Here is a 20,039-nt window from a genome sequence, read left to right as displayed (position 1 = left end):
GTGAGTTTTAAAGTTTTTTAAAAGTATTTTAGAGTCATATGATCAACATTAGAACCCCGAAAACTCTACTCTCTATAACTCCACACTCCGGGAAACTCGACAAGCCTGAAACACTTTTTGGCTTTGAAAAAAGAAACAAAACATAAACAGGCATGGTATTTTCGTAAAAAGCTAATTTAATTTACAGTAACAATTATGCTTATAGACTATTACAGAGCAGTGAATATATAGCTCTGAAAAGACTGAAATGATATTTAAATAAATCCTAAACTATCATTAAAAGAATAAAACATAAAATATTGCTGTCGCACAGTAATAGCACTTTGATTAATAAGTGAAATAGCTAATTTAAGCTTACTTTGAATAAGGCTGAGGGTTCATTAAATAAAAATAATATCTCAGAGTTAATGCTTTAATACAGTTAATAAAGTTAATACAGTATGCCTAATACTGTATGTAAATACTGTAATACTGTATGTAAATAACGGGCTTTAATTGGGTCTTACACCCTAAAAATATTTAAGTATTTGAAAATAACTAATACAGTACTATAGTAATATGGAAATACAGTACTAAACTAGTACTAATATTTCAAAACTGAAAAATTAACATTCTGTATGTATTTAATTCTCTATTTTATAAAGATTTTTAATATCTGACAGTGAGTTTGGAGTAGCCCAATGCAAAAATCCTGAGGATCCATGTGGATCCATGCTTTGTAACCACGTTTTTGCACCACTGTGACCCTAGGCAACAGTGGGTGCGTGATTTTTTTGGTGCAAGATGTAGCCATGGACATGCTATGTGATCTGATGGTGAATTTGGGGTGACCCAATGCAAAGATCCTGAGGATCCATGTGGATCCGTGCTTTGTAACCACGTTTTTGCACCACTGTGACCCTAGGCAACAGTGGGTGCGTGATTTTTTTGGTGCAAGATGTAGCCATGGACATGCTATGTGATCTGATGGTGAATTTGGGGTGACCCAATGCAAAGATCCTGAGGATCCATGTGGATCCATGCTTTGTAACCACGTTTTTGCACCACTGTGACCCTAGGCAACAGTGGGTGCGTGATTTTTTTGGTGCAAGATGTAGCCATGGACATGCTATGTGATCTGATGGTGAATTTGGGGTGACCCAATGCAAAGATCCTGAGGATCCATGTGGATCCGTGCTTTGTAACCACGTTTTTGCACCACTGTGACCCTAGGCAACAGTGGGTGCGTGATTTTTTTGGTGCAATATGTAGCCATGGACATGCTATGTGATCTGATGGTGAATTTGGGGTGACCCAATGCAAAGATCCTGAGGATCCATGTGGATCCGTGCTTTGTAACCACGTTTTTGCACCACTGTGACCCTAGGCAACAGTAGGTGCGTGATTTTTTTGGTGCAAGATGTAGCCATGGACATGCTATGTGATCTGATGGTGAATTTGGGGTGACCCAATGCAAAAATCCTGAGGATCCATGTGGATCCGTGCTTTGTAACCACGTTTTTGCACCATTGTGGCCCCAGGCCACAGTGGGTGCGTGATTTTTTTGGTGCAGGCTGTAGCCATGGACATGCTATGTTATCTGATGGTGAATTTGGGGTGACCCAGTGCAAAGATCCTGTGGATCCATTCTTTGTAACCACGTTTTTGCACCATTGCAGCCCCAGGCAACAGTGGGTGCGTGATTTTTTTGGTACAGACTGTAGCCATGGACATGTAATGTGATCTGATGGTGAATTTGGGGTGACCCAATGCAAAAATCCTGAGGATCCATGTGGATCCGTGCTTTGTCACCACGTTTTAAATAGGGAGGGAAGGAAAAACACAGAAGGGACAAGAAGCACAAGAGGGGTGTGCGGAGAAGCAGCTGGCTAAGAATGCAGGGGAGGAGTTTAACGGGGTGGGGGGGAGGAAAGGAAGGCAAAAGTCCCCCCCCCCCAAGCCAGCCCTCTCTCTCTCTCTCCCACCTGCATCCCTAGAGCACGGAGAGGAGGAGGTGGTGGGCTGGAGCCTGCACGCAGTGTGACAAGGAAAGAATTAGAAAGAAGGACTCGATCCTTTCCTTAACCCTCTGCTTGCCAGGAGGGCAGGGGATTCCCTGCTCTTTGTTGAGTTTGAGCAAATGCAGCAACAGAAGCGGGTGGGCAGTAAGACCCTGAGGCAGAATGCAGGAAAGCAGCAGCTTCCGCCTTCCCTCCGCCCGCCTGCCCGATCTTATTTTTGCCTATTTTTGCCCCTGCGCTCCGGCGAGTCAGCTCCAGGGACCACACATTCGCTCAGTAACACGCACAGACATTTCCCCTTACTTTTTAGGAGAAAAAATCTGTGTGTTATAGAGCGAAATTTACGGTAATAATTTTCTTAAATTATTGGGGGGGCGGAGCCCCCCCAAACGAATTTTTGAGGGGGCTCGGGCCCCCTCAGGCCCCATGGAGTCGGCGCCTATGGCTTTATTTCCTTGCCCTGCTGCAACTAAAACTGTGACCAAGCAAAGTATGAATAACAGCTGGAGGGGGTGGGAATCCCGTATTTACCCTTCTGTTGTTTTTCTCTTCAAATTTTAAGATTGTATTTAACTGTGGTTAAGAAAGTGAAATACCTGGGGATTAATATGACATCAAAAAATGTGAACTTATTCAAAGATAACTATGAAAAATGCTGGACAGAAGTGAAAAAAGATTTAGAAATATGGTCAAATTTGAAACTTTCCTTGTTGGGCCGAATTGCAGTTATAAAGATGAATGTATTGCCTAGAATGTTATTTTTGTTTCAAACATTGCAGATTGTGGACAGGATGGACTGTTTCAAGAAGTGGCAGAAAGATATTTCTAGATTTGTCTGGCAGGGCAAAAAGCCCAGAATAAAATTTAAGATTTTAACTGACGCAAAGGAAAGAGGTGGGTTTGCCCTGCCAGACATTAAACTCTATTATGAATCAGCAGCATTTTGCTGGTTGAAAGAATGGCTGCTTCTTGAGAATACAGACATTTTGGACCTAGAAGGATTTAATAATGTTTTCGGGTGGCATGCATATTTGTGGTACGACAAGGTCAAAGCACATAAAGCATTTTAAAACCATATTGTCAGGAAAGCATTGTTTAATGTTTGGATAAGATACAAAGATTTATTGGAAAACAAAACTCCAAGGTGGTTGTCACCAATGGAAGCGAAAGCTATTAAAAGACTCAATATGGAGCCCAAATGGCCAAAATATTGGGAAATTTTGGAACAAGAGGGAGACAAATTGAAACTGCAGAGTTTCGAGAAATTAAAAAATAAAGTGCGAGATTGGCTCCATTATTGTCAGATAATGGAGGCTTACAAATTGGACAAAAAAATTGGATTCCAGGTGGAAAAATCGAAATTAGAAACAGAATTGTTAGAACCTAAAACTAAGATTTTGTCAAAGATGTATAACTTGCTGCTGAAATGGAATACTCAGGATGAAATGGTGAAATCTGTAATGATTAAATGGGCACAGGATGTTGGACACAATATTATGCTGGCTGACTGGGAACAGTTATGGACCACCGGTTTGAAATTTACGGCATGTAATGCCTTAAGAGAGAATATTATGAAAATGATATACAGGTGGTACATGACACCAGTCAAGCTTGCAAAAATATATCATTTGCCGGACAACAAATGTTGGAAATGTAAAGAAAATGAAGGTACATTCCTTCACCTTTGGTGGACATGCCCAAGGATTAAGGCTTTTTGGGAAATGATTTATAATGAAATGAAAAAGGTATTTAAGTATACCTTCTTGAAGAAACCAGAGGCCTTTCTCCTGGGCATGGTCGGCCAATTGGTGCCAAAGAAGGATAGAACTTTCTTTTTGTATGCGACAACAGCAGCAAGAATACTTATCGCAAAATATTGGAAGACACAAGAACTACCCACTCTGGAAGAATGGCAGATGAAGATGATCGACTACATGGGACTGGCAGAAATGACTGGCAGAATCCGAGACCAGGGAAAAGAGTCGGTGGAAGAAGACTGGAAGAAGTTTAAAGACTATTTACAGAAACACTGCAAAATTAAGGAATGTTAGAGGGATGTTGGATGGTAGCTAAGTGGTTTTCAGCTGTAATGCTTAAGAGATAGAAAATAAGGATTTGAATTAAGCAAAAGACCTAATGGTGAGGACTTGCTGAATAAATAATTTTGAACTGGAATATAAGAAAGGGTGGTATGAGGAGGTCTAGAAAGTAAGGTAAAAGAAAATATGTAAATGGAATTTATACATGTTCTTTTTGTCCTTTTTTTCCTTGTTTTTAAATTGTTTTTAATTTTTTGTATTTTTGTATTTCTGTTTTTTCTTTTTTTCTGTTATTATGTACTAACTTTGAAAACTTAATAAATATTTTAAAAAAACAACAACAAATTTTAAGATTGTAAGCTCCTGTCCCCTTGTACACTGCAAAAGTAATGCATACTGTTGGCAAGCTACTGGCCAGAGTATTAAACACATTTAATGTGTGAATTCAGCTTTGTGCACTTGGCCAAAAAACATAAAAATTAAAAAAAGCCACTTTGGGCGGCTCCCAACAGAATGTTTAAAATGCGATAAAACATCAGACATTAAAAACTTCCCTAAACAAGGTTTCAGAAAGCTGAGAGATGTCTTCCAACGCTGACCACAAATACAAAGATCTGTTCACCTACGGGACCTTGTAGCGGCCACCCAAGACTGCGGTGGGTGCCATTTGGAAACACAGCTCGATAAAAGTTGTTTTGAATGTATGTTGACATTTGGCTTTCTTTCTTCAGTTAATGTTTTGTTCCGCATTGTTTAATTTGCCGTCCCAATGTGTGGTCGACCGCTTGGGAGATTTTCCTTTGAAAGCATGAAACGAAGAACGACACTAATAAGGAAAGCTTGATCGGATAACTAGCTGCAAAGCGGGGACGCACCACAACATTGGTGCATTCCTTCAAGGGACAGGATGGCAGGGGGCGGAGAAAGCAAACACGTGGGTTCCTGGCTCCCGTCCTCGGGATCCGTGAAAGGCGAACGTCAGCATGCAGCAAGGGGTGTCGGCGCGCCCGGCATGCACCGCGAGCTCGCCCTGCCCCGCCGGCGGCCATGCAGAGCCGGTGCGCCCTGGGCGCACGGAGGGCGCACTGTGCTGCGCGGCGATGCGCCGAGCGGGCGCTGCACGGCCGGGAAGGCCCTCTGGGGCAGCCGGCGATGGCGGCGGCGTCGAGCGAGGCGTTGCTGCGGAGGCTGGTGGCGGGCGGCGCGTCGGTGGTCCCCGGCTTCCTGAGCGAGGAAGAAGAGGCGCTGCTGGCGCGGGAGGTGGAGGCGCCGCTACGCCGAGGCCGCTACCAGGACGCGCACTGGGACGGGGTGGGTATCCCCGGGGCACCTTGGGCGCGCGAAGTGGAGGGGAGATGGGGGCTTTCCTCTTTCCAAAAAAATTATTATTATTTTCCCCCAAAAAATTTATTGGTTTTCACAATATTATAAACAAACAAACAAACAAACACACAAGACAAACAAACAAAACAAACATAAATCATAGCGTTGTTAAAAATTACATTTATTAACTTTGTTAAGAGACTTCCTCGCTTCCCCTTGGTTGAATTTCATTGCATGTCCTTTTAACGGTTTTCCAAATCCCAATTTTTATGAAATTTAACTTAAACATTAACATCCTTAAATCTTCACCTTATAGAATTAAACATATTAATTCATCACGTAACATAAATAAAATCCTAAGTCCATTAAGTATCTGCAAGCTATTTCCAGTTAGTTTAACTTAACAAATTTAACTAAATAATCATTACATTTATTACTCCTCCTACTTCTGGTCGCGGACTCTTCCGGTCAGGTCGGCTAGGTCTGAAAAATCCATCATCTTCATCTGCCATTCTTCTATTGTTGGTAATTCTTGGGTTTTCCACTTTTTAGCCAACAAAATACGAGCAGCAGTTGTGGCATACAAAAATAATTTAACATCTTTCTTGGGCAATTCCAAACCTGTTATTCCAAGAAGAAAGGCCTCTGGTTTCTTTATAAATGTATATTTCAACATTTTTTTCAATTCATTATAAATCTTTTTCCCCCCAAAAAATTATTAGTTTTCCACATTTTTAGACAAACTGAACTTGGTCCAATATTAATATCATAGTTAAATGACTTCCTCAAATTCCCTTGACTGAATTTCATTATGTATCATTGTAACGGTTTTCCAAGATAATATCTCATAAAATTTACTTAACCCTCTTAACATCTTTATCTATTTTCATCTTAACTTTAAACATATTGTTTTATAATTTCACATATTCAGATCTGTAGCCTAACTATTATTTTGCAAGTATTTCTATTTAATTTATCTTAGCATATTTAGATAAATAGTCTTTGACATTCTTCCTGATGGTCCTCCTCCTTCTGGTCACGGATTCTTCTGGTCAGGTCGGCTAGCTCCGAAAAGTCCATCATCTTCATCTGTCATTCCTCCACTGTTGGTATTTCTTGTGTTTTCCAGTTCTTGGCTAATATAATTTAAGCTGCAGTTGTGGCATACAAAAACAATCTAACATATTTTTTGGGCAATTCCAGACCTATTATTCCAAGAAGAAAGGCCTCTGGTTTCTTAACAAATGTGTATTTCAGCATTTTTTTCAGCTCATTATAAATTTCCTCCCAGAAGTCTTTCACCTTGGGGCAGGTCCACCACATATGGTAAAAGGTACCCTCTTTTTCTTTACATTTCCAGCATAGATTATAAATCTTTGCTAACTTTACTGGGGTCAAGTGTCATCTATACATCATTTTCATTATATTTTCCTTTAACATTGTACATGCAGTAAACTTGAGCCCTTTCCTGCACAACCTTTCCCAATCTTCAGATGTGGGATTTCCTTTTCCAGGCCTTGGGCAGGTTCAACCACCAGGGGCCTGGCAAACATCTCACGAAATCTCTTCTCCATCCCGTAGGTTATTCATAGGTACCGCGAGACAGAAAGATCGCATTGGAGCAAGGAGTGTCAGGAGATCCTGCAAAGGGTTCGGGATACGGCTTTCCCCCCGGGAGTGCCGCAACTCGCTCAAGTTCACGTCCTGGATTTGGATAAAACTGGCTACATAAAGCCTCACATAGACAGTGTCAAGGTAAGGCAAACACGCCAGGTATTCTCCTTGCAGCTTTCCAGAATAGCATCCTGATACAGTGGTGCCCCGCAAGACGAATGCCTCGCAAGACGGAAAACCCGCTAGACGAAAGGGTTTTCTGTTTTGGAGGTGCTTCGCAAAACGAATTTCCTATGGGCTTGCTTCGCAAGACGAAAATGTCTTGCGAGTTCCTGCGGGGTTTTTTCCTCCCCCCCCCTTTTCCCAAGCTGCTAAGCCGCTTATCAGCTGATCCGCTAAGCCGCTTAACAGCTAAGCCGCTTATCAGCTGATCCGCTAAGTCGCTTATCAGCTGATCCGCTAAGCCGCTTATCAGCTGAGCCGCTAAGCCGCTTAACAGCTAAGCCGCTTATCAGCTGATCCGCTAAACCGCTTATCAGCTGAGCCGCTAAGCCGCTAATAGCGCTGAGCCGCTAAGCCGCTAATAGCGCTAAGCCGCTAAGCCGCTAATGGGCTTGCTTCGCAAGACGAAAAAACTGCAAGACGAAGAGACTCGCGGAACGGATTCTTTTCGTCTAGCGAGGCACCACTGTATCTGGGGAGGGTTGTGCCCCAGAGCAGGGGTTAGAAATAGGGGTGGCCTCTGCATGCCTCATTCCTGGTTATGATCTGTGCTGGCTGGTACCAGCCATGTTGGCCACCCCTTCCGTAGGTGCCCTTTATGGGCTTCCTAAAGCCAACCTAGCAGTTCGAAAGCACATCAAAATGCAAGTAGAAATGCAAATAGGTACCACTCCGGCAGGAAGGTAAACGGTGTTTCCGTGCGCTGCTCTGGTTCGCCAGAAGCGGCTTAGTCATGCTGGCCACATGACCCAGAAGCTGTCTGCCAGCTCCCTCGGCCAATAAAGCGAGATGAGCACCGCAACCCCAGAGTCAGTCACGACTGGACCTAATGGTCAGGGGTCCTTTTACCTTTACCTAGAGCCACCTGGCTGGCCAGGAATGGAGAGATGTGGTGCTAGAGGGATCTTTGATCTGGTCGGCCATAAATAGTCCTTATGGATTTGTTTGCAATATGGCAACTCTCCCCCCCCCTTCAGTTTGAGCCAGCAAAATGAATGGGAAGCAACATCAAGCAACGGTGACTGAAATAAGTGCAGGTGGGCAGCAGGAGACCCCCGCCCCCCAAGTGACCATGAATAAGAGACATATTTTTGGCGTGGGTGCAAGATTAATATTTAGCATTGGCCTAAGGCCTTTTTCTGGGACGTGGGTGGCTCTGTGGGTTAAACCACAGAGCCTAGGACTTGCCGATCAGAAGGTCAGCGGTTCGAATCCCGTTGCTCGGTCCCTGCTCCTGCCCACCTAGCAGTTCGAAAGCCCGTCAAAGTGCAAGTAGATAAAAAGGTACTGCTCTGGCGGGAAGGTAAACGGCATTTCCGTGCACTGCTCTGGTTCGCGAGAAGCGGCTTAGTCATGCTGGCCACATGACCCGGAAGCTGTATGCCAGCTCCCTCGGCCAGTAAAGCGAGATGAGTGCCGCAACCCCAGAGTCGGCCACGACTGGACCTAATGGTCAGGGGTCCCTTTACCCTTTACCTTTAAGGCCTTTTTCAAGAAGAGCGCCTGCCTTTTGCTGCTGTGGATTCATGCACAAAAGGTTGGCCCTTAGGTGCTATAAGAAGGCCTGGTTCTCATTGAGAAGGTAAACTTGTGTTTGGATGGCAGCAGTACCTGTGACCGCAGCTGGAGGCTTGTCTGTCTGAATGCTCCATCGGTCAAAGCAGCTCCCTGCAGGTGTGGGAAGGATTCTAGCCTCTCATTTTCCCTGACATGCTAGTTTTCTGTGCCATGGGGACTGTGTTTGGTGGAGGATTTCATCGCACGAATTCCTTTAAACTGAATACAAGGGAAAGAGTTCAAATACAGATTTACCCTGTCAGTGAGAATCAGGCTTGTCTGTTCCCTTCTAGCATTGGCTTTCTGATGAGAATGGTTTTTGCTTCAATTGGGGAATTGTTGCTTGTGAAGATTTGTGTTGGAACGTGATGTCTGTAGCATGTCTACTCAGACGTGGGTCCCGTTGAGTTTGGTGCCCCTTCTTGGCAACATCAAACCCCAGCCAGGCATTGAGAAAATGTGTTCAAATGTTAGCACCTTTCTCCCCGTGTAAATGTATCTTCCTGCCCCACCTCTCACAGGTGCTCTTGTTTCTGGGTTGTGTTAAAGGACCGGTTGTGATTACAGAATTAAACATTCTCTTCTCTTTCCCCCTTCCTTTTTTCAAAAAAATCACCTGCTAGTTTTGTGGCTGCACCATTGCAGGCCTTTCCCTGCTCTCCTCAAGTGTAATGCGCCTGGTCAGTGAACAGAACGCGCACGACTGGCTGGACCTGCTTCTTGAACGCCGTTCTCTCTACATCCTCAGGTATTAAGCAATATTAGCATGTTAGAATTGCCTGGTTAGTTTAAGGGCAGAGAGACTACAGTGGTGCCCCGCAAGACGAATGCCTCGCAAGACGAAAAACTCGCTAGACGAAAGAGTTTTCCGTCTTTTGAGGTGCTTCGCAAGACGAATTTCCCTATGGGCTTGCTTCACAAGACGAAAACGTCTTGCAAGTTCTTGCGAGTTTTTTCCCTCCCCCCCTTTTTCTAAGCCGCTAAAAGCCGCTAAGCCGCTAATAGGGGTGCTTCGCAAGACGAAAAAACTGCAAGACGAAGAGACTTGTGGAACGAATTAATTTCGTCTTGCAAGGCACCACTGTATGTAGCCCAGCATCCTGCCTCCCAACAGATGCCTTTGAGAAAGGACAGCGATGAAAGCAAGAGTCCTCCCTTGTTGTTTGCTTGCAAAGCGTTCTTTGAGGGGAGCACCAGGTTCCTGCTTCTGCTTCTCTGCACGGCCACAAGGCGTGCTTCAGAACAATTTAAACACCATTCCCTGTTCAAACCCTGAGCTCAAACTCAGGGGGATGAACTCCACTCAGATACTGGTTCTAGCAAATCACGGTTCCCTGATTTTTGGGTGTTACAAGGCACTGTGTTTTGTTCAACCGCAGAAGCTTCTGTTCCCCAAAAAGAGGGGAGAGGGGAATATATGAGCTCAGGAGTCATTTGTGGATCAAGGAACCGTGGCTTCACATTATGTGTGAACCAGTCTGATATCTTAACAGGAATTCATGAAGGTCCTGAGCTCTTCATACACATGAACTGCTGTGAGATGTAGACTAGTGTGTGTGTGTTTTGTTGTGTGTGTGTGTGTGTGTGTGTGTGTGTGTGTGTATCTGTAGACTCATCTCTACAGTTAGTGTCTGAAAACAGAAGGTCTTCTTTAGGATTGCCCAGTGAAGCCAGATATAAAATACCCAAGTCCTGGAGCTGAGCCACAGAGACCCAACTGGGTGGGTCACAGTGTCTCTTTTTCTGCCTGGAGCAAAATTCCTTCCACTCTGTCTTGCCAGAGTGGTGCATGCTCTGGTTATCTCCCGCTTGGACTACTGCAATGCACTCTACGTGGGGCTACCTTTGAAAGTGACCCGGAAACTACAACTAATCCAGAATGCGGCAGCTAGACTGGTGACTCAGAATGGCCACCAAGACCATATAACACTGGTCCTGAAAGACCTACATTGGCTCCCAGTACGTTTCCGAGCATAATTCAAAATATTGGTACTGACCTTTAAAGCCCTAAATGGCCTCGGCCCAGTATACCTGAAGGAGCATCTCCACCCCCATCGTTCAGGTCCAGATCCAAAGGCCTTCTGACAGTTCACTGACTGCAAGAAGCGAGGTTACAAGGAACCAGGCAGAGGGCCTTCTCGGTAGTGGCGCCAGCCCTGTGGAAAGCCCTCCCATCAGATGTCCAGGCAATAAACAACTATCTGACTTTTAGAAGACATCTGAAGGCAGCCCTGTTTAGGGAAGTTTTTACTGTTTGATGTTTTATTGTGGTTTTTAATGTTCTGTTGGGAGCCGCCCAGAATACCTGGGGAAACCCAGCCAGATGGGCAGTGTTTGTGTGTGTGTAAATTATTATTATTACTATTATTATTATTATTAGTTATTAGTCTTGTGTAATTTCTTCTTTGCCTTAAGGGGTCCAGCTCGCTATGAATTCACTCACGAGATCCTTAAAGATGAGGAATCCTTTTTCGGTGGAAGGAAGATCCCCCGGGAGCGGAGGATCTCTGTCATCTGCCGAAACCTCCCCTTGCCATCTACTCCACCGTAGAACCTGACTGACTGTCTCCATTCGGAGTATCTCTTAAGCGCTCACCTGGTGGGGGTGGGGCTGCTTCTGAAATTGTTGCTCTGCCCTGCCCTCCTGGCTCCATGGGACACAGCTTTGCAGCCAGGTGTAAGTGGTGGGCTTTCTCCTCAGTGCACCAGAAGGAGAGTCTGAGGATGGTCAAGATCTAAGGCAGTTTTGCCCTTGGCGGATGGGAAAGAGGGGAGCCCTGCAAAGAGTTGGAGAAATGGGCCGAAACATACTTCGTGAATGTACTGTTCATCTCAGGGAATAAAAATCTTGATGCTTCGTCTTTGATATGTTGCTCTCAAGTTTTTTGCCTGCATTCACTGTCACACAGGCTGTTTCAAAATGGCAAACTCAAGCAAAGGAGGCTGAACAGGCAGTGGCGTAGCGTGGGTTGTCAGCACCCGGGGCAAGGCAAGTAATTTGCACTCCCTAACCCGTGGATTTGCGCCCCCTAACCCTAACCCCCAGATGTTGCACCCGGTGCGGCCGGCCCCCTCTGCACCCCCCACGCTACACCACTGTGAACAGGTGTTGTCCAATGGAAGGTTACAGGCTCACAAAAGTGGAGGTCATGAGGAGAATCACACACCTGGTCTGTGGCAACTCGCTGGTGTGAACAGAATGGCAAAGCTTTTCTTGTTTTTCCTAATTCAAAACCAAAATCGCCTGAAATTTTGCTTTTTCTCACAGCTGGGATTTGCTCTCCATTGTATGAGGTGTGTCCCTCAAAGTGGGCCTTGCAAGGACCTGTCATGAGATCCTCAACAGTAGCCTGAGTATTCCTGTGATCTAAAAATATTTCAGAGGCTAATTCAGGGTCCTCCTAGATTGGGATACTGGACAGGTGTTCAAAGAGTGGAAATAGAGTAGAATAAAAATCTTGCTTCTGGCCTGTGGCACTGAAATTCCATGAAGATAGCTGGCAATTGAAACATAAAAATGGAAGACAAGCTGCAAATTTGATATTGGCTGTGGAAAGAGAGAGAGGGGAGACTCTATAGTGCTCACAGAATTTCCACTCTTTGCACTCCTTTCCATAGCTCACATAATCCTTGAATCAGTTGGTGGTGGTGCAGGGAGGGAGAATTTAGGAAAATGCTTGTCCACCATTTCAAGACTTTGGACCCACCTTGAACTCCAGCCTGCAAGAAAGGAACCACTTTTTATCTGTATGCTGCATATGGCCATCTTCCTCCTCCTCTTGACTTTTCACCCTTTACTGCCCTTTGCTGCCTCTTCTTCTGTCCCTCCCTCTCTTTTTAAATAGAAAAAGATTCATGATGCTTGTGGAGCTGGGATGATTGAGAAGCAATCCTTTAAAAAAAAAAAACCTATATATATTTTTCCTTAGAATGAAGGCTTGTTGCCAGGGTCTCTTTCTGATTTTTACATTTTCCTTGGTTCCTCAAATAGCATAGGTACCTAATAATAATACTATTATTCATCAGGTATTGCTTTTGCAGTACATTGCTTTTCTATACCTGCCATTGCCTGGGTCACTGTGCAGCAGTCTCTTATCATTTGGCTCAGGTCATCCATTGGGGAATAGCTATACAGTGGTACCTTGGGTTACATACGCTTCAGGTTACAGACTCCACTAACCCATAAATATTACCTCAGGTTAAGAATTTTGCTTCAGGATGAGAACAGAAATCATGTTCTGGCGGCAGCAGGAGGCCCCATTAGCTAAAGTTTCAGTTTCAGGTTAAGAACGGACCTCCGGAACGAATTAAGTACTTAACCCGAGGTACCACTGTAATAATATATTATTTATACCTCACCCATCCAGTCTTTGCTCCCATGCAGCTAGCAAGCAACCTGTCCTCCCAATGTGTGCTGGTAACCCCAAAACTGTGGACACTGTCATTTCCTTGCTTGCTCTTTATTGTATAGACACCAGTATTTACAAGTAAGTCATTCTTAATGCATGTCTGGGACTAATACCCTCAAGCCTCTTAACACAAGAAATCAGCATATACATTATTATTTTGTAACGGGGAGCTCAGTTTGGACAAAGGCTAGCACAACTGCTAGGCCTTCCTCTTCTCTAGGGGAAGAAATAAATTAAATAACTTAGAAATAACCCATAAATATATCCGCTTGCTCAGCCCTCACGGTGCTGCCCCAGCCTCTTGGACCTAATGCGGAAAGGATCCAGTCAAAACACCATATGTTTGTCAAGTGAAGTGGTCCTAGGGAGGAGCAGGGGACCAGTAATGGGTGTGGCACTCTTTGAGCTGCTCCCCTTGGCTGTGAGTTATGAGGAATGGCTTTGCAGTTGGAACTGGGGAGAAGCATGGCGGCCTGGGCACCCCTTGCTGGGACGTCTTTGTTAGTTGTACATTAATTGGTGGCTAAAAGCACATCTCTGAGCCAAGGACTGCATTGGTGGGGCAAGGTGGCCTGTTCTACTGTGGGCTCTGCTGCTGCCCCATGTCTGCATTCATTTATCCCTCCCCTCGCCCCCTCAAAAACAACACCACCATCAGCCCACGCAGCTGCAGGCAGCGGCCGAGAGCTGCTCCACCTCTTGCCACTGGTGACTGTCATCCAGGAAAGCCGCATCCTCATAGTGTGTGGGGCGGCAGCAGGGGTCCCCCAAGGCCGGTATCTCGCTCCTCTGCAGCAGAGCGGAGAGGGTCAGGTCATGGTTGCTGCGGGCCTTGGGGCAGCTGCCGCTGCAGTACTTGAAGAGGATGGTCTCCTCGGAGCTGTAGCCCAAGCCCAGGTCCTTGACGCGAACCTGCAGGCTTCGCAGGCGGCACTCCCAGTCCTCAGGCCTCTCCCATGCGCGCCGCTTGGGACGGCTCCTGGCTGGGCCAGGGAGTGACTTGAGCAGGCTGTTCTGGAGGCCCACCGTGTCCAGGGATGCTCCTTGGGAGGTCTGCGTTTCTGAAACGAGAAGGAAAGGAAGAATGGGGGAAGCCAGGTGGGGGATAATAATAATAATAAAATATTATTTATCTCCCAGCCGAAGCCGGGCTCAGAGCGGCTAACAACAATAAAAGTAACACAGCATTCTAAAATCAATTCATTTTAAAATCAAATCAAAATCAAATTAATGGCAACCATTGGGCTAGAGTTCTGTGAGGATTACAAAGGAGCGGGGTCAGACTGTGCCTTGGCTAAAGGCCTGGTGGAACAGCTCTGTCTTGCAAGCCCTGCGGAAAGATGTCAAGTCCTGCAGGGCCCTAGTCTCTTGTGACAGAGCGTTCCACCAGATCGGGGCCATAGCCGAAAAAGCCCTGGCTCTGGTTGAGGCCAGCCTAGCCTCCCTGTGGCCCAGGACCTCCAAGATGTTTTTGTTTGAAGACCGTAAGGTCCTCCATGGGACATACCAGGAGAGGTGGTCCCATAGGTACAAGGGTCCTAGGCCATATAGGGCTTTAAAGGTAAAGGGACCCCTGACCATTAGGTCCAGTCGTGGCCAACTGTGGGGTTGCAGTGCTCATCTTGCTTTATTGGCCGAGGGAGCCGGCGTACAGCTTCTGGGTCATGTGGCCAGCATGACTAAGCCTCTTCTGGCAAACCAGAGCAGCAGCGCACAGAAGCGCCGTTTACCTTCCCGCCGGAGCGGTACCTATTTATCTACTTGCATTTTGACGTGCTTTCGAACTGCTAGGTGGGCAGGAGCAGGGACCGAGCAACGGGAGCTCACCCTGTCGCGGGGATTCGACCCACCAACGTTCTGATCGGCAAGCCCTAGGCTCTGTGGTTTAACCCACAGTGCCATCTGCGTCCCTAAAGGTTAAAACCAGCACCTTAAACCTGATCCTGTACTTCACCAGGAGCCAGTGCAGCTTGTATAGCACCGGGTGAATGTGATCCCGCGGCAAGGACCCTGTAAGGAGCCTCGCCGCAGATCCAGTTTAAAGCAAGAAACGTCCTGCTCCCATAGTTTGACACCCAAGCCCTCCCCCTCCACACACCTCCAAGCTGGGATCACTTCCAATATTTGAGCCCCATCTGGGAATAAGATGCCTGGTACCCTTGGGACAATCAGATACCCAACCCTTCACTGGTAGCCTTTGCCTGCCTGTGGCCCTCCAGATGTTTGGGGAAGTCTGTTCTCCATGACGGGGCCAATTCTGCGTTTCAACCCCCAATGAATTGTTGCCATCCTACCTGATCCTTGCGCACTGTGCTATGTCAGTTATAGTGGTCAAAAAACCAGAGCGCTGGTACAGAGACAAATAGTGAGCAAGCTTCTACGGTGGTCCAGGTTTGTATGCACAGTGGATCTGGCTATTCACCGCTGGGAATGTTTTGAATTGTAAATAACTGATACGTCAGCCGCACACATAGAACAATGACTTGGACATTTCTTACCAAATAAGAAATACGTGCAAAATCAGCTTGGGAGGCAGGAGTACAGGAGAAGCTTGCATTACTTCCTCTCTCTTGGCATTTCTGTCACTTATCTAGGGTGTCCCATCCCAAAGCAATGAGGATGGGACTCAACCAAGTTGTTGCATGCACAAAACAAAGTCCGCTCATGCAACGGGATCCTCCATGCCCCCTAAATCTGCTCTGGATGGTTACGGGAACTCCATAATAGAATTAGGGGGTGCAAGAGGAAATTGCATTGAGTGAGGAGACCTCATTCCATTTCCATCCTGTATGTCCGCTGTGTTTTCAAACACCGGTTTTGTGTTTTTTAAAATAAGCCCCTTCCATGCCACAAGCGCATTAAGACAGAGGGCTTGCATACACTCAAAACCTAAAACAATGTTTTACCGAACCTTCCCCTCTTGGTACTAAATGCTACTTTTGCTTTAAGCCATAAAGCAGAGGAGGGGAACCTATCAGCCAGCATAGCAGCAGGTGCAGGGATGATGGGAGTTGTAGTTTGAGGACATCTGGAAGTTCCCCATTTCTGTTGCTGCTGCTGCGGCAGCTTTGGTTGGCAATGGATCAAGAAAAGAGACTTCAGAGAGCGGAACTGTAGTGCCTTTTGGGAAAGGGGGGCCATGTTTCAATAATGGCACAAGTTCCTTGAAACGCATCTGTCAGGGGTTCAGAAGGAGAGACACAGGAGGGGGAGCAAATGGAGAGTGAGGAGGAGGAGTACGAGGGGGGCGCAGGCAGTGACAGTGGCCAGAGTTATTCCACAAGCCTCTCTAGCGAATCGGAGGACTCACAGAAGGGAGCGCCGGTGGCCAGAGCGAAGGGGGGTCCAGGGGGGAAGCCCCAGGAGGAAGGGGCCAGCGGGGAGTCCCTGAGCAGCAGCTGGAGATCAGGACCAGCGTCTCCACCAGAGCGCAGTGGGGAGGGGGAGTCCCAGGAGTCGGGACCAGTGTCCTCACCACCAGAGGGAGGAGAGGAGTCAGGTTTGGCAACACCCACATCAGGAAGCGGGGAAACGGTCAGAAGGAAAGTCACCGGTTGGGCGCGCGCGCCAAGTTCAAATGTACAGGATCGCGGCACAGCGGGGAGCCCGGGAAGGGAGCCAGGTCCTAAAGCCCGCCGGAGGGAGGGGCAAGACTCAGGAGGCTCAGCGTCAGAGGAGTCCAGGAAGGAGGGAACCCCAGAGGGCAGAAGGACCCAGCGCAGGAAAGAGCAGCGCAAGAGGTGGAGCCGGGCTAGAATCTTAAACTGGTGTGGGTGGAGCAGTGAGTCAGAGGGGACTTAGCCGGTCTAGCGTAGAGAGCTTGGAAATGGAAACTAAACTTTAATAAAGACTTTTGTATATAACATCCACTGGGCGTTGGTCCTCTGTGAGCTGGGACCTAGCGGCAGTCCTGACAGCATCTCATAACTAATTATTTAGTACATTTTTATCCTGTCCTTCCAAGGGCAGCACACATGGTATGTGTGTGTGTTTCTGCCACCACCATTTTATTCTCACAACTACCTAGTGAGGTCAGAGAGAGAGCACGTGTAGGTGAGCTTCATTGTTAGGTAGTAATTGGAGGTTTAGCCTCCAAATCTTAACACCTAACTGCCTGGCTTTCCTGGGAGTGAATCTAAGCCAGGCATAGGCAAACTCGGCCCTCCAGATTATTTTTGGGACTACAACTCCCATCATCCCTAGCTAACAGGACTAGTGGTCAGGGATGATGGGAGTTGTAGTCCCAAAAAACACCTGGAGGGCCTGGTCTAAACATTGCTCTAAGCATGGTCTTGCTTACAGCTCTGGCCTTAGCTAGGCCCTCTCAATGCTCTTCCACCCAAACTAGTATGTTCATCCATCCAATGTTTGGTACACCAGACGACCTTCATGACATTTATATTTCTGGAGCCCTGGAAGGGCTGTTCAAGGCCACCCTCAATGGCACATCGTGAAGAGGCATGCCACAGAATCTCTCGAAAGGGCACAGAATATGAGCTGCCCCTTCCAGCTCCTGTTATTGTCATCATCATCAAACCTTTTATTGGCATCACATACAAAAAGTGAGAGATGCTGAATTTAGGACTGCTTTGCTAATGCCCCAAAACCCTTGTTGGCCAATGCAGCCGTTTGTTCCAGCAGGCTACTGCGATATTCAGAGACACAAAGGATGTGCTCAAGGCCACAACTGGGGATTTTCCAGAAGAGCAGAAATTTGAACCCACGTTGCTTAATTCCAAGAGAGCACCTTAGCTCATTCTAGCCCACCAGCTTCAGCAAGAGCCACTACCAAACCCAAGCATGGCAGGATCCCTTTACTGGAAGCAGAATTCAGTAGGAACTCCTTAAGAATTCCCAAATTGTTGTCATACCTAGTGGTCTCTGTAGCGCATCTCCGATTGCGGTCCCCAACGGCGTCTGCATTGCCAGGCTCTTGCCTTCAGTGAGCTGAGAAGGAACTATTTGGATCAATAGGACCAGAGAGAGGAGCTGAGGGGGCCCCATCCTTTACCCAGTGAGCAGGACCAGGTTCTATAAGGAAGATGACTCCTTCCCCCTCATTTATATCTTCTTTGGAACAGGGGTGGGAGGGGGAGTAGCATGTACTCTGGCTGGAAGGAAAAGCGTTAACCCTTGTGCCTTGAAAACTATTACAGATCACGCAAGTGATGTTTCCTGCACGATGGGCTTAGAGGCTCAATCGAGAAAGCGCTCATAAATCACTGTCGCTTCGATGAGATCCCTGTAAAGGATGCAGCCTCCCTCCCCGCAGCCTATTACCCTTTCCTTGAGATGTTTCTGGAAGCCCTCCTTGCAGGAGGCGGGCAGAGAACCACCCTAGCTGCATCTGAAGGCAGGCTTCCAGGCCACTTTATTTTCTAAGTACCAGGTCAGCCAGCTAAACAAGTAACCCACGTAGTCAGTTGGAGCAGAAATACTCCAGGGGTACCAACGCAAGAAGTTTGGGGGAGGTTGTCCTTGGCAATGTTGTGCCTTGCAGGACGTGACACTGGGGTTAGGTGCAGCTCTACACAACCCAAGTGTCTTGCCCAGTCTCTTCTGTGTCCAGTGCATTTTTCTGGTAGCACGGCTGTGTCCCGTGGCTTTGATGGAAATTGGAACCATTGGTGTTTCTGTCCAATGCTGCCCTTGGCTCCCCATCCGAAATGGTTAAATCTTTAAGAGAGCCCAGAATCCTTGAATGGAAATTCCTGGAGCTTATTCTGCCCAGATCCCGCTGTGGTGAAATGCTTTTGGGAGGAGTTGCTGACAGTGGCGGCTGGCGGGGTGGGTGGGGAGCGAAAAAGAAGGGCAACTCCATAAATTATGTCTTCAAGGAACATACCAAGCTGGCTGGCTTGGCCCTGGCTTCAGAAGCAACCTAGCCTGCAGTTATCGGACAGGATGTCCGGAAAGGGGGACTCCCTTTCTCCACACTGATGGATGGTGAGGAGATGGAGCCAAACCTCCCATCTTGAGAGAGCGGGGTGATGGCACTGATGCCAACACCACTGGGCCTCACAGGGCACCCCTAGTGGGACAGAGAACAGTGCCTCTACTGTCTCAGAACCACAACATTGAGATCCAGCGCAGAGGGCCTTCTGGCAGTTCCCTAATTGCGAGAAGTGAGGTTACAGGGAACCAGACAGAGGGCCTTCTTGGTAGTGGCGCCCGCCCTGTGGAACACCCTTCCTTCAGATGTGAAGGAAATAATTAGCTATCCTATCTTTAAAAGACATCTGAAGGCAGCCCTGATCAGGGAAGTTTTTAATATTTAACGCTGTATTGTTTTTAATACTTGATTGGGAGCTGCCCAGTGGCTGGGGAAACTCAGCCAGATGGGCGGAGTATAAATAATAAATTTATTATTATTATTATTATTATTATTATTATTATTATTATTATTATTATTATTTATTATTATTATTATTATTATTAACATGCCTCACACAAGCTCTCCCTCCACTGTGAAATGACACTTCCAGGCTGTTGCACTTGCTTCAGCACAGCTCGTGATACTTGGGGCAGCCTGCACTGAACTTGAGCCATGTGTGATGGGGCAGAGGAGGATGCTCAGAGTTGACTGCCTGCATGCAACCAAACATGACTTGACGCCTTCGTCACAAAAACAGGGAGGTTGTAGAGGTCAGCTGCTGCACAGTTCCCTCAGCAGGACCAAGGTGGGCAGTCAGGGCCAGCTGACCTTTCAGCTTGTTGCTGCATTGACCTGAAACATCTCAGAGCCGGCTGTGGCTGCTGCAGGGTCAAAAGACACCTGAGACTAATGGCTCCAAAGAGCTTTCCCTTGATGTGTTTTGTGCTCTCTGGGCTAGTGTGCGACTCCAGATCAGCCACTTCCATGTATGCGAGCATTC

The 20,039-nt window shown here is 46.8% G+C and overlaps 3 protein-coding genes across 5 annotated transcripts in view; 2 read left to right on the top strand and 1 right to left on the bottom strand.

Moving 5' to 3' along the window:
* IL27RA (interleukin 27 receptor subunit alpha) overlaps positions 1-20,039 on the top strand; it is an 818,781-nt gene that overhangs the window by 167,735 nt on the left and 631,007 nt on the right. The window lies entirely within an intron of this gene.
* ALKBH7 (alkB homolog 7) lies at positions 5,057-11,621 on the top strand. The gene is made up of 4 exons (XM_083719887.1): positions 5,057-5,350; positions 6,944-7,117; positions 9,379-9,503; positions 11,171-11,621. Exons 1-4 carry the CDS (start codon positions 5,087-5,089, stop codon positions 11,304-11,306), a joined length of 699 nt encoding a protein of 232 aa, XP_083576013.1. The 5' UTR covers positions 5,057-5,086; the 3' UTR covers positions 11,307-11,621.
* PSPN (persephin) lies at positions 13,236-18,173 on the bottom strand. Its single transcript, XM_083719961.1, has 2 exons — positions 18,036-18,173; positions 13,236-14,225 (listed from the first exon to the last, which is right to left on the bottom strand). Exons 1-2 carry the CDS (start codon positions 18,166-18,168, stop codon positions 13,819-13,821), a joined length of 540 nt encoding a protein of 179 aa, XP_083576087.1. The 5' UTR covers positions 18,169-18,173; the 3' UTR covers positions 13,236-13,818.

This window comes from Podarcis gaigeae (genome assembly GCF_964106915.1).
Source record: "Podarcis gaigeae genome assembly, chromosome: 17".
Lineage (NCBI taxonomy): Eukaryota > Metazoa > Chordata > Lepidosauria > Squamata > Lacertidae > Podarcis > Podarcis gaigeae.
The sequence above is the reverse complement of the archived record's forward strand: the minus strand, read 5'-3'. Positions and strand labels throughout refer to the sequence as shown.